This window comes from Nicotiana attenuata, chromosome 10 (assembly GCF_001879085.1).
Source record: "Nicotiana attenuata strain UT chromosome 10, NIATTr2, whole genome shotgun sequence".
Classification (NCBI taxonomy): domain Eukaryota; kingdom Viridiplantae; phylum Streptophyta; class Magnoliopsida; order Solanales; family Solanaceae; genus Nicotiana; species Nicotiana attenuata.
In genome coordinates this window covers 39,525,545-39,539,724 of record NC_031998.1, presented here as the reverse complement: position 1 = coordinate 39,539,724, position 14,180 = coordinate 39,525,545, and the positions used below count along the sequence as shown (strand labels likewise).

Genomic DNA, 14,180 nt, shown 5'->3' with positions numbered 1-14,180 from the left:
CATAGTTTTAGCCTAGTGCACCAAGTTAATGCATAATTGGATTTTCTCCAATATAAACAAAGAACTCGGATGTTTTTTTCTAATTGTAGTCCAACCGTCCTTTCCCTTGTCTATTTTGGAAGTAATAATTTCTCCAGTCTATTTTTATGTGGCACTAGATAATTAAAGATGTATGTTCCATTACCAACATTTTAAATATTTGTTAACTATTTTAAATTATTAATATTATGACTTATAGTATTTTTTATGTAATTATTAAATAATTTTATTTTTAAAAAATTTAGTAGAAGATTTTATGTTCAAATTTACACAAAAAGTTAAAGTAAATTTGATTCTCTCATTAAAACCCCAACACATAAAAGAGAAAGCATAAAACAAATATGCTGAATTTTAGAGGCGGTGTGAGGTAAACACTTTCTATCTAAGTAGGGGCGGATCTAGAGTAGGACATACGGGTTAACAGAAACTCAGTAGCTTTTGCTCAGACTCTATTTATATATTAAGAAGTTCACTAAATAATATCTAAAAATATATATTCATGAACCTAGTTATTATTGCAAATTTACTTAAAGTCGATGTAGGAACACATAAGTTTCATATCCTGAATCTGCCTCTATTAATCTAAAGTAATTCCATTCCCGAGACTCGAAAATCCGTAAATAAGAATAATTAGGTACTTATCAAAGCAACACAACTTTTGGTGGTGTGGTTGAAACTTATTAATTGTTAAGTATTAATTAATTAGGTACCATACTTTTTGAATTCTCTCTTATTTTTTCCTTCGCCTATTTAAGTGAAGAAGTGAATACATATCCATCACTTGCGCATAGTTCAATATGGCAGGTCTAATTTTCGCCCCTGTAAACTCACTTTTTTCACGCCCCAAATTCCCGGCAAAAATATCAGCCATTAACGGCAATTATGACACCGTTAAAATTTCCACCGCCATGTCCAAAGCGGCGGTGGAATTGTTGCCTAATTTACCGGTGACGGCCGTAGATACATTGACAATCAAAGTTTCACCACCATCTCCTCCTCCTCCGACTCCATTGCTAGTAGTTTCTCCGAATTCGTTACAGTGCGAGCCTGGGTACTTGATACCGAATTATCCGGTAGGCGGTAATGGAGGTGAGAACGGATTTCAGTATTTGGTGGATATATTGGGTACGAAAGTGTACGATGTAGCAAATGAATCGCCATTGCAGCTTGCGCCGAAGCTTTCAGAGAAGTTGGGGGTTAACGTTTGGCTTAAACGAGAGGATCTTCAACCTGTATGTTTCTCATCCTATAGTTTACGTAATTATATTTTGTTAGCTTCATTTCTCGAAGATATAATAATTAAACAAAAAACAAATACTTCATAAACGACTTAAATGTTTAGAAAAGATGATCACTCGCTTTAATACGATACGATACTCCATCGGTCTCAATCTATATGACATATTTTGCTTATCGAGAGTTCACCTGACTAAACTTTGAAGGTAGATTGGATTAGTTCAATTTAGTATTTCAAAATTAGAATTTGAATATTCAAAAACTATATGAAAAGTATTGTAAGTTACACTTACTATCATTTCAATATATAAAAAATATATTTTAAACTGTTAGTCAAACTTCACATAGTTTGACTCCCAATAAATAAAGTATCACATAAATTAAAATAGAAGAACTACTTATTAAAGCAAACAAAGATCACGAGTTCGATTTTCACGTTATCAAAACAAGAATTTCCATATTCTTGGCCCATAAAAACAATAGGTTCAAGTGAGATGGTGTAGTAAAAACATAATTATGTAGAAAAAAATGTGTTCCCCCTGTAAGTTTATAAAAATCATGTTCACGGGAGGGAAGTGTTAAAAATACTATAGTTAAGAAAATTAAGATATACTTTCTCTATCATCTTAAACTTTTAATAATGTTTATCCCAAAAACGGATAACAATTGAATTTATATTGTGGTTTTATAGACACGTGATTTTACTTGGTACAAACTGAGAAAAAAGCAATATTGATATTGAAATTAACTGAAAATAAGAATAAAGCAAACAAAATGAGATATGCAGCTTTGGCCTTTGAGATAGATTACCCTAGAACCAAAGGAACGAGCAAAGTGATATATGAAATAAATAACAGAATAGTATGGAGAGCTTAGATCAGAATAGTATATTGCTTTGAATTGCGTGAATATAATGTGTTTTACAAATGATCAAACCCCTTTATATAGTAGGAAAATTCTACTCTTGGTATAATTCTAAATACAGTAAGAAATCCCATGATTGGCTAATTAGTCGGCCTCTTCTTGATACGTGCCGAGATTTCGGCTTTGATCCTCGCCCGACTGGGGATATTTTGGTTTTCCGTTATTTGACTCGATAAGCTTCCCTCGACCTTGCTCGATATCTATCCTGCTTGGCTCCAATCTTGGCCGACCTGAATCTCGATCGGTCTCTGGGTCTCGAGCTCGACAATCTAACTTTACACGGCGGTCCGATATAACATAGGGTCGAACCAGTGGCGGATCCAGAATTTTAAAGTGATGGGTGCTCGCCGACAAAAAATCCGAATGAAGAGGAAAAAAGTTTAGTTATGGGTGCTCACTCTATATTTACCTAACTATTTTATAATTGCCTATGCAAATTTACTAAATCCGGTTAAAAGTAATGGGTGCTCAAGCACCCATAAGTATCCATGTACATCCGCAACTGGGTCGAACCTTGGCCTGCCTCGTTCCAGGACAAGCCCGATTTTGACCGTATACAAATAAGATGGTCTTAAGTATTTCATATTTACCAAAAGATATTGCTCAAGTAATATTTATTTGTTGTATGAAAATATATATATTTGTTAATTGTGGTAAGGAAATACTTAAGCTTTGCAGTTCTTTTAAAAAAAAAAAAATTAACAGCTAAGAACCTGAAGTACGTGTGTGCCCTTTCAAATTTCAATCCATATTCATTTTAAAATCTCTCTTTCTTTTTTGGAAAGCAGTACTCACTTCCCTTAATTAAACATCCATATAGTTATCGAAGTTTTATGGTTTGCTCTTTGACCACTTATATTTTAGAAATCATATCGAATGAGAGTAACTTTATTCGGGGAAAAAGAAAAAGAGTAACTCTGTTTGAACTTTCTCAAGTCTGGTAAGCAGCCTTGTTTATTTGGAAACTCTTTACTTTTCCCATCTATTTCCCTTTAGCTATTTAGTCAGTAAATTGTAATTGATGCAAAAGATAAAGAACTGCACAAAACTATTATTTCGTTAATTTTGAAATGTTGTAAGGTTTTAAAGCTTCAAAACTAGGTAAAACTTTTAGAATTTACATCAAAGTACTACTAGTAGTACTTTATTCATTTTTACTTGTCCACTATTCCAAAAAATATATTTTCACTTTTACTTGTCCATTTTAGCAAATCAAGAGAAAGATAATTTTTTTTTTCTTGTTTTACATTAATTACTTAGTCCCCAATTCTTTGTCAATACTTTTTGAAATGATATCATTATTATGCGTAAAACTGTAAAATACATACTTCAAATATTTTTTTGTTTTAGGGAGTACAAAATCAAAAGTAAATAACTAAAATAAACAAAAGGAGTAATTTATTTTTATGTAGTTTTACGAGCTTGCCCCTTCCATGTACATAGTATGGGGAAGGGGATGTGGGAATATATGTTTTGGTAGTATTAATTTCACTTCAGATAAAAAAAAAAAACAGAAATGGGGAGGTAATGAGACGCTCATAAAATTAAAGTGTGTAATTGAGTCTTGGGGAGAACTTTAGGGATAACTTATGTGTTTTCATTTGATTTTATATTATCATCTAGGAGACATGAGCCCATGTGCTACACACGAGAATTAATGAATTTTGTGCTTTCTATAAACTCTTTCATTTCAACAAGTTCAATCCTCCCTAGAAACGAGTAAATTGATTAAAGAAGATTTTTATAAACTAATATTTCTTATAAAAAATAACAAAAAATAGAATCAAGTGGCAATAAATGAACGATCTTTCGTTAAAAGATGGAAATATTAATTAAACAAAATTCACGTTATGAGGTAGTAATAATCTTTAGTAGTTTCTACTATCTATATAGATAAATGTCAACAAAAAAAAAACATTTGGACGAAATGGAAAAGAAGTTGCTCGAGTGAAAATTATGGTAAAGTTTCTTAGATATCTATTTCCTACTACCACTTTTAAATTAGCTTGAAGAGGTGAGTTGAAATTTTATTAAATGACAATACCTTATTTTTGTAAATCTTTTTGTAGATTTTCTATATTGTTGTTGTTTAATATTTTTTTTTGAAAATATTAGGTAGGTGTCACTCTTTCAGTAATAATTAAGAAAAAGAGTAGTAGTTAACGCCTGTCGATTCTCAAATAATCCAACTTGAATAATCCAATATATAAGAGATGTAAAAAGGACATTGTTATAATTTTAATATTGTAAATGGTCATAAAAGCCCATTTCCTCGAGGAACATGTGTATACCTTTTATAAATTGATCGAATACTTAAGCAAATTGTCATTATAACTTAATGTATCTACTTCGCTATAATCGATGAGTCCATTACTTAGATGATCATTGAACTGTTGAAAATTATGAATTAAAGTCATTTTTCTTTTATATGTAACAATAAAGTCGCCTAACTATCCTTATTCCATCTGATCGATGATCACTCGGTCGGTTTTCTTAATATTATGCAGTAGAAAAAGCTGACTTGGCAGCCCACATGAGCTTTTTATATTTTTTGCCACGTAAAATAATTATCATCCAAATAAAAATTAACCCAACCTGGCCATTAAATTTAATACCACCCGAAATAAACTTTTACTTGTAAACGCATCTTTCTTCCAAAAATTCTTGGACCCATTATTATTTTATATAGTAACTCTTTTCTTCTTCGCTTGAACCATCGGACTTTGTAACACATCATATTAATAAAATCAGTTGGAGTACTATTTTTTTTTTTTCATTTATTTAATCTTACATTATAGTTTATTTATTGCATTCCCGTCTTATTTTTAAAGAAATTTTGTTTCACTCCTTTTACGTATAAGCATATCTCTGTTGCTCTCCCTTGTACCCATTATTATTATTCTTTTAAAAATTAAGAGAATAAGAGACACAATGGTGGAACCAAAATAATATCGAGGGAATCAAATGAGTCATGGAAAGTTGATAGTCTTAATTTCTGAATGGTATTAATTGGACTATGATATACCATGTAACTAAATAACTGCTCTTATTAACTATTTTCGATGCTGAAAGTTCAGTTGGATTAGTAAAACCATGAAAACTTCTACTTGAGGGAAGAAGAAGAGAGTTTCATAAAATAATAATAGGTAAAAGGGTTTTTGGAAGAGAGATACGTTTAGGAGTAAGGTTTATTTCGGGTGGGTTTACCTTTAATGGATTAGGTTGGATTTATTTTTTCTTTGGGTGATAATTATTTTATGTTGCCAAAAATATAAAAAGTCTATGTGGACTGCCAAGTCAGTTATTCTCACCGGAAAATATTAAGAAATCCGGTTGAGTAATGATCAATGTGCAATAGGAATAATTGAGTGACTTTCTTGTTACAAGTAGAAAAGTGACTTTGCTCCATAATTTCCAGTAGTTCAGTGATCATCTGCGTAATGGACTCCATAATCGGTGGGTTATCAATAATAATAAACAATAAACTTAAAATTTATAGGAGCAACAAGTATGTTACAAATTAAGGCTAAATTAGGACAACATAATTTATTTATGATTGTAACTATCGTCCATAAGATTTGTAAGAGCGTGAAGCAAGTTTTAGGTAATAATATTTTAAACTATTAGTCATAATTTTTCTAGGAAAATGAAGTTGTGTTTCAAGTTATGACTAAAGTATAACACATTTTTTTTTTTTTGTCTTTTTTTTATTTTTTGTGTTTGAACTATTGTCCATAAATTTGTAGGAGCATGATAGGTGAGGGAACCCAGCATATTTTCCATTTAATAACCTAGGCTAAAACAAGTGATAATGATAAAGGATAAAACTTTTGTTCCGTTGTATAAGTTTCCAAATATTTTTAAGTTATATCAGCTTAGGTTCATTGGAGTTAGGTGGGATTTCATTCCTAAGGGGGAAAAAAAAAAAAGCAAAAGTAAACAATGGTTTCATCATACCTCAAAGTTCAAACCAAGAAACAAAAAGATGTGAAAACAGCTAATTCCATCATTCTTGTAACTGAGCTAAATAAGGAAGTTATATTTACTAGATATACGGTCCATTCTCAACTCAAATCAACAAGTCGTTGTAGTATAGTGGTAAGTATTCCCGCCTGTCACGCGGGTGACCCGGGTTCGATCCCCGGCAACGGCGTTTGGTTATGCAACTTCATTTTTAGAACAAAAAAATAAAGATTTGTCTAATCTTGTGTTTTTCTTTCCCCAAATTCATTTCTTATTCTAGTGTTAACATAAATAGTTCATACTTATTTCTACTATTCTGATAGCTTCTGAAATTCTTCTGATATAGAGTAGATTCTTATAGTTGTAGATATTTCTGCATTAATTGGAGATGACCAGTTAGTAACATTGTTCATATACTCTTTACAGGTCTTCTCATTCAAGCTTAGAGGTGCATACAATATGATGGTAAATCTCTCCAAAGAGCAGCTGAAAAGAGGGGTCATATGCTCATCAGCTGGGAATCACGCGCAAGGCGTTGCATTAGCTGCTCAAAGACTTGGCTGCGATGCTGTCATTGTGATGCCTGTTACTACACCAGAGATTAAGGTTAGAATTTGCTATAAATTTTGGGTTTTATAGCTTTCATATATGAAGGGAACCTTGGAGCAACAACAAAGTTATTTTCGTATGACCTATAGATCACAGGTTCGAGCCGTGAAACCAGCTACTGATGCTTGCGTCATGGTATGCTGCTACATCACACTCCCTTGGACCTATAGGCCACAGGGTCGAGCCGTGAAATCAGCTACCGATACTTGCGTCATGTTATGCTGCTACATCACACCCCCTTAGGGCGCAACCCTTCCTTTGATCCTATATAAACGTGGGATACTTTAGTCAGAGGCGGATTAAGGTTAGAATTTGCTATGAATTTTGGGTTTTATGGCTTCCATATATGAAGGGAACCTTGGAGCAACGACAAAGTTATTTCCGTATGACCTATAGATCACAGGTTCGAGCCATGAAACCAGCTACTGATGCTCGCGTCATGGTATGCTGCTACATCACACCCCCTTGGACCTATAGGCCACAGGGCCGAGCCGTGAAATCAGCTACCAATGCTTGCGTCATGTTATGCTGCTACATCACACCCCCTTAGGGCGCAACCCTTCCTTTGATCCTGTATAAACGTGGGATACTTAGTCAGAGGCGGATGTAGAGTGGTAGTATCGGGTTCATATGAACCCAGTACTTTCTTCGTGGAACATATGTATAGAAGTTCGTTAAAATTGCAAAAATTAGTAGTTATGAACTCATAATATTAAAAAATATACAATGGGTTAAATATGTTAAAGATTGAACCCGTAGAACTTAAGTCCTACATCCGCCTAACTTCTGCACCGGGTTGCCTTTTATGCTTCCCATATATAGCTGTCCTGTTTTAACTATTTTTGAGCTCATTTCTTTTTTAAATTGTTCTTTGTTTTACCAAATGAGCAGTGGAAATCAGTAAAAAGATTGGGTGCTAATGTTGTTCTCGTGGGGGACGCGTATGATGAAGCTCAAGCATACGCCAAAAAGAGGGCTGAAGAGGAAGGCCGCATCTTCATCCCTCCGTTTGATCATCCAGATATCATCGTAGGGCAAGGTACTATCGGTATGGAGATTAATCGCCAACTCAAAGATAAAATACATGCGATATTTGTGCCTGTTGGTGGAGGTGGTCTTATAGCTGGTATTGCTGCCTATATGAAAAGAGTTGCCCCTCATATAAAGATTATTGGAGTTGAGCCATCTGATGCAAATGCAATGGCATTGTCATTACACTATGGTCAGAGAGTAATGCTAGACCAAGTCGGACGTTTTGCAGATGGTGTTGCTGTTAAAGTGGTTGGCGAAGAAACTTTCCGTCTCTGTAAGGAATTAATAGATGGCGTGGTCCTAGTCAATCGCGACGCTATATGTGCATCGATAAAGGTTAGCCATCAACTTATTACAATTCACTTTATACATGGATTACAAAAAACCTTATTTTATCTGCTTGCTTTCACCATTACTATTACTGAAAACTAAATGTTTCAATACCCTTTAGTATGCTTTTTCAAGCATCAGCTATCTCCCTGGAATGACAATGACCATCACAATTTTGGTCAATGTCTCTCTTTATAAAAGGGTCCTTAATTGAGTGTTTTATAAAAATGACCATCACTTGCTCTTCCTTCATCACGCCTGCAGAGGCGGAGCTATGTGTTAAAGTGAGGGGTCACTGGACCTCGTAAGCTTTGGCAGAAATCCTGTAAATGTATATGTATATACCTTGAAAATGATTAATTTAAAGTACTTGGCACCCTGAACACTAAAAGCCTTTAGGTGGCACTGGTTGAGCAGAATACTGCGCCGCCGTTGCATAAAAATCCTGGGTCTAACTTTGCACGCCTATAGTGTTATGCTGTATGACAAAACCACAATATCTGTACCTCATTTATCTTGTCATATAATAGACCATTTTCAAAATAAACTAGAAGTGGCTATTTCGCGCAGCAGGTCATAGGAATTGGCCAATTGACGACTGATTTTCTTATCTGAATTTTAGTATATTAGACATGACAGTAGCTTGTTTTTTTTTTTTGGATAGGACATGTTTGAAGAGAAACGGAGCATATTAGAGCCTGCAGGTGCACTTGCTCTAGCCGGAGCTGAAGCATACTGCAAATACTATGGCCTGAAGGATGAAAACGTCATAGCAATAACAAGTGGAGCTAATACGAACTTTGATAGACTAAGATTGATAAGCGAGCTCGCAGATGTTGGTAGAAAGCGGGAAGCTGTGCTAGTTACATTTATGCCAGAAGAGCCGGGAAGCTTCAAACGGTTCTGTGAACAGGTCACTTGACTTATAGCACTTAATATGTCATTTTTCCTTAGTTAAACCTCTCTATAACATCATCGCTATATAACAGTCACTCACTATAAAAGCCAAGCTTTTTATGGAACCAATTTTCATGCTATGTTATAATATAAGTTCTATATAACAACACTTCGCTATAACAACAACAAAAATTCAGAACAAATGAGGCGGTTATTGAGAGGTTTGACTGTATATCCGTTAAGTCTGTCTGACAAATGTTAAATATTGACTTGGATCACAGGTCGGAACAACAATGAAATTTACTGAAGTTAAGTACAGATATAATTCTGGCAATGAAAAAGCTCAAGTTCTTTACAGGCAAGTTTCTTGATCTCTTATTTTAACAGACTTCACTCTTTGTTAACTAGAATTTATCTTTTACATTGGAACCCTTTTTATTCAAAATCTTGTGTTCTGTTTTGATCTGCAGTGTTGGCATTGAAAAAGAATCAGAACCTGAAACTTTGATGGAGAGGATGAAATCAGCACAATTGCATACTGTTAATCTTACGGACAATGACTTGGTCAAAGATCACTTGAGGCATTTGGTAAACTCCTGATTTTCATCTTTTTTATGGAATCAAACCTTACAAATGACGAAGAGGGGCCTTGGCATAGCTAATAAAGTTGCTGCCATGTGACTAGCAGGTCACCGGTTCGAGCAATGGAAACGGCCTATTGGCGTAACTAGTAAAGTTACTGTCATGTGACCAGGAGGTCACAGGTTCGAGCCGTGGAAACAACCTCTTGCAGAAATGCAGGGTAAGGCTACGTACAATAGACCCTTGTGGTCCGTCTCTTCCCCGGACCCTACGCATAGCGGGAGCTTAGTGCACCGGGCTGCCCTTTTTTGCCAAATCCTACAGATGACACTGTGTTTATTACTTATTGTTATTTAATGAATCGCAAAAGTAATTAGTTTTAAGTAGTATATCAATGTATTTGATAATTGACATCCTCAATCGTAGAAAGAATATTAGTCTCATACTTTGTTGTTTTGAGTACATTACCAAAGAGCCAAGGTTTGTTTCTTTGTAGTGAAAAGCATGTTGAATTGATTGTACTTGATTTAGTGAAATATGGAGATTTCATTAGATATTGATTTCTGCCTAATCTCTTAAATTAAAAATAGTCGGTGAATGAATTTATATATTATGTACAATATATGTATAACTGTGTATAATCTACGGCTAAAAAAAAGTAAACATTGAATCTAACCAGCTATTTATGTAACAACCCTATGTCTTTTCCAGATGGGTGGTAGATCAAATCTTCCCAATGAGCTTCTTTGTCGATTCACTTTTCCGGAGAAGCCTGGTGCTTTGTTGAAGTTTTTAGATACTTTCAGCCCGCGTTGGAATATAAGTTTGATCCATTATCGCGCACAGGTAACCATTTAGAACTTATACCTCCATTTTTCACTGCTAGTACAAGTATGCATTTAGTCTTTGTGCTATTATTTTGGAGTAATTTGTTCTATTTTTTGTGTTGCTTTTGAAAAGGGACAAATTGGTGCAAATGTTTTAGTTGGGATACAAGTTCCAGAGGCTGAGTTTGATGAGTTCCAGGGTCGAGCTGCCAATCTTGGTTATGAATATGTGGTGGAGAGTCTAAATGATGCTTTCAAGCTTATAATGCATTGATGAAAAGTTTGGCCTTTCGAAATTTATCATACAAATAATCCCCCAACTTTATATTTGGGAAGAATATTGGGTATATGAATAGAAGTCCACATTAGAGAATTAAATTAGGTATATAATATTATATTGATGTAACGTCTAAAATATTTGTTCTCGCCCTTCGTCTGAGTTTATTATTATTATTATTATTATTATTATTATTATTATTATTATTATTATTATTATTATTATATTTTTAAATTTTCTTTATTCAATGAAAAGTTGGTGCAACAGCTTCTTCTTGATCTTAGAGGAGCTCTTCTTAATCTTACTGGTACATACATTATGTAATAATATTGGAATTATTTGTCTCCCAATAAATGAAGTGTAGATATATTCTAATACAATGTATATGGCAATTGACTTGCCTTTGAACGAGTACATGTTGCATTGGGCTTCATAGTTCATTCTACTTTTGTTAATTGCTTATTCAAAGACGACTTGCTTACATTTTGACAAAGTTTCTTTTCGTTGAATCAAGAGAATATATTATATTTTGTATTAATAATATAAATTTAAATTCTACACACCAATAATGTAAAAAAATCATGGCCGGCTCTAACATTGTTTCAAGTAAGGCGTTTGTCTTAAGCCCCCAAATTTTGGAGGCCCCATTTTTTTAGAAAAAATATATGTTTATAGGTACTTAAAAAAATATATTTAGTACTTTTCGTACAAAAGTAGAGTTTTTCTATAACAGTTGCCTCAAAGAAAAGAAGTTTTTCAATATTATAATTGATAAAATCTTACCTGAGATTAATAATATCTCAAGATAGATTAAATGGGTTGGCTATATGATCAATTGAAAAGGAATTATTAGAGGAAATCGATTATAATAAAATTATTAACTTTGCATCTCAAAAAGATAGAAAAATAGACTTTAAATAAAAATATATATCATAATTTTCTTTTAAAAATTTTGACCCCACATTAAACTTTGGCTTTAGGCTACACTTATGTTTGTGCCGCCCCTGAAAAGAATATTAGCATAATCAGGTCACTTATAGATGATTTAGCTTGGTGATGGTGTAAAAGGTTATGTACGGAATTAGTACATGTAACTTAGAATCCTAATAATATTGTCTCTTGTAATTATCTTTGCATGTATTGTTCATAAAAATACACCGAATCTAACTTGCTATTTGTACATTATGCCCCTTTACAATTTTGAATTTAAGAAAATAACTTTTTTAGTTCTCTTATGTGTTAAAGGTAGATCCCTTATGTGTAAAAGTAAATCTCTCATGTGTAAAAAAAGAGGTAGGGTCATAAAACTAAAAACAAGTTTGTAAAGAGCCAAAAACCAATTGACCCGAATCTAACTAGCTAGTTATGGTTGTGGCTTGCATCTTTCAATATAATATTCCAACAAAGTACCGCAGACAGAAATAATATATGTGATCACGGCATCTGAGGCCACTGCATCTGATCTGGCTGGAAAAGCATAGAACCTAGCTGGAGCGCTGACTGACTGGCCTCCACCTGATTGGCATGCACCTGGCTGGCCCTCGCCAGACTCACCTCCACCTCTAGGACGGCCCCTACCCACCTGCCATCCGCCTCTAGGCGCTCGACGGCTAGTGCGGCAGCTGGCACTGTAATCATAGGCCGAGAACCCTGTGGTACTGCCTTGCCCCGAAGCCTGAGGCATAACCTCCTCACGTGACCAAGATCCCCGCACTCGAAACAACCTCTCGGAACAGCGGGCTACTAGCCTGAAGTCTGACTTGATGGCCTAAGGTTCAATGTGATCTTCCAACATGTTCTAAGGGAGGGCAACACAATGGCGGATTATTTAACTAACCTAGTTTTTCTTTTGCAGGTACAATAAATTTGAACTCATTCTCTAAATTGCCAAGTGCAGGTAGGAGATTAATTAACCTAGACAAAGCTCACATCCCTAATCTTAGCGTTAGGGTCCCAATAAGTATCATGACTAACCTCGGTGGAGTAGTGACGAGGTATAAGTCAAGACCTACTAGTCAAAGTAACCTGTGTAGTATAAAAGTATAAAGCTAATAATTAAAGCAGGAATAAGTGAATGGCAACAGGAAGCAACATGTGGTATAAACAATAAAGTAATAAGAACACTGTTAAAGTACCGGTGAAAACATACAAAGGAAATCCCAGACTTTTGCCATTAATCCCAAACATTAAACTAATCAACTTTTAAATATTCGTAGAATGTTTAGGCGCGTTTTAAATCTATTATCATAATTATGTATACGTTCGCGTGACATAATTATGATCCTTAAAACAAACCAAGGTACGCATTCGTGCGCCTTTGCCAAACAATCTTAATAATAATAATAATAAAGTGTTATTAAAGTGTACACGTATGACATGATTTTTAGCACAGTAAATAGAACGGATTCACATACACATGATTCGTTTCAAGATATCTCCATAATCACAATAATCAAGTAATTTAAAAGCGGTAAAAGGTAGTTGGATACCATGAATCCAAGGAATTTACTTGATCCGACTCCAAACGCACATTTCTCCGGGTTCAGCTTTATATTGTACTTCTTCAATTTGCTGAAGGTTTCCTGCAAATGATTTAAATGGTCCTCTGCTCGCAGGGACTTAACCAATATATCGTCAATGTAAACTTTCATCGATTTTCCTATTTGTTCCTCGAACAACCGGTTTACTAGGCGTTACCTTAAGCTCCATGTAAATCCAAGCCGTGAAAATTGGATGATAAATAATTAACAATGTACGCAATAAAGTTACACAAGTGAAGTCAGGAGAGGGTAGAGTGTACGCAAACCTTATTCCTACCTTATAAAAAATAGAGAGGGTATTTCTGATAAACTCTTGGCTAAAGAAATGCATAAACACCACAGTTAAGGTAAGAAAATATGATAAAGGAGAGTCCATATAAAGATAAACAGTAATCACAATCGAAAAAGGTAACCGAAGCAAAAGCAATACATTTTCGAAACCCAAACGCAGGGAATACAAGAATACACTAGTACTATAGGTATATATGGAAAAGCAATAAAGGTCAGAAAAAAAATTATTTTCACGTCTTTCTTAAAATTAATTTCGATATTATAATTTGATATTTTTCTTAAAATACTCCTTTTATTTAATATGCTTTCTATTTGAAAGAAAATATATATAAAAACATAATTCATAATTTAAATACGATATTCTAGCATCATTTTTTTTAAGTTTCAACAAGTTAATAAAGTGACACATAATTTACGATACAATACCATGATAACTAATTATTTGTAAATAGTTACTAGTTAATACTAAGCTATTAAATTAATAAGTATTGTCTCTCGTAAACGTGAAAAAAAATATATAGAAAAATGTTTATAAAAAATTATGGACTATTATATAGTAAAGACATAACAAAAGTTAATAAATAAATACCTTTTAAATTGTCACCACCCCAATCCCGGTCGTGATGGCGCCCA

At 34.0% G+C, this 14,180-nt stretch overlaps 1 protein-coding gene and 1 non-coding gene across 2 annotated transcripts; both read left to right on the top strand.

Annotated features, from left to right (window-relative positions):
* On the top strand, positions 832–10,901 carry LOC109233332 (threonine dehydratase biosynthetic, chloroplastic-like). The gene is made up of 8 exons (XM_019399172.1): positions 832–1,271; positions 6,589–6,768; positions 7,663–8,139; positions 8,798–9,046; positions 9,312–9,388; positions 9,501–9,618; positions 10,324–10,458; positions 10,573–10,901. The coding sequence occupies exons 1-8, from the start codon at positions 837–839 to the stop codon at positions 10,711–10,713; spliced, it is 1,812 nt and encodes a 603-aa protein (XP_019254717.1). The 5' UTR covers positions 832–836; the 3' UTR covers positions 10,714–10,901.
* TRNAD-GUC lies at positions 6,281–6,352 on the top strand. The gene has a single exon. It is a non-coding gene; the product is annotated as a tRNA-Asp (tRNA).

Bases quoted from the DNA above. Each gene is read 5' to 3' on its own strand.
- LOC109233332 (XM_019399172.1), top strand. From the start codon at position 837: ATGGCAGGTCTAATTTTCGCCCCTGTAAACTCACTTTTTTCACGCCCC. The intron at 6,769-7,662 runs GTTAGAATTTGC...CCAAATGAGCAG, and splicing joins TTACTACACCAGAGATTAAG to TGGAAATCAGTAAAAAGATT. The intron at 8,140-8,797 runs GTTAGCCATCAA...TTTTTTGGATAG, and splicing joins CTATATGTGCATCGATAAAG to GACATGTTTGAAGAGAAACG.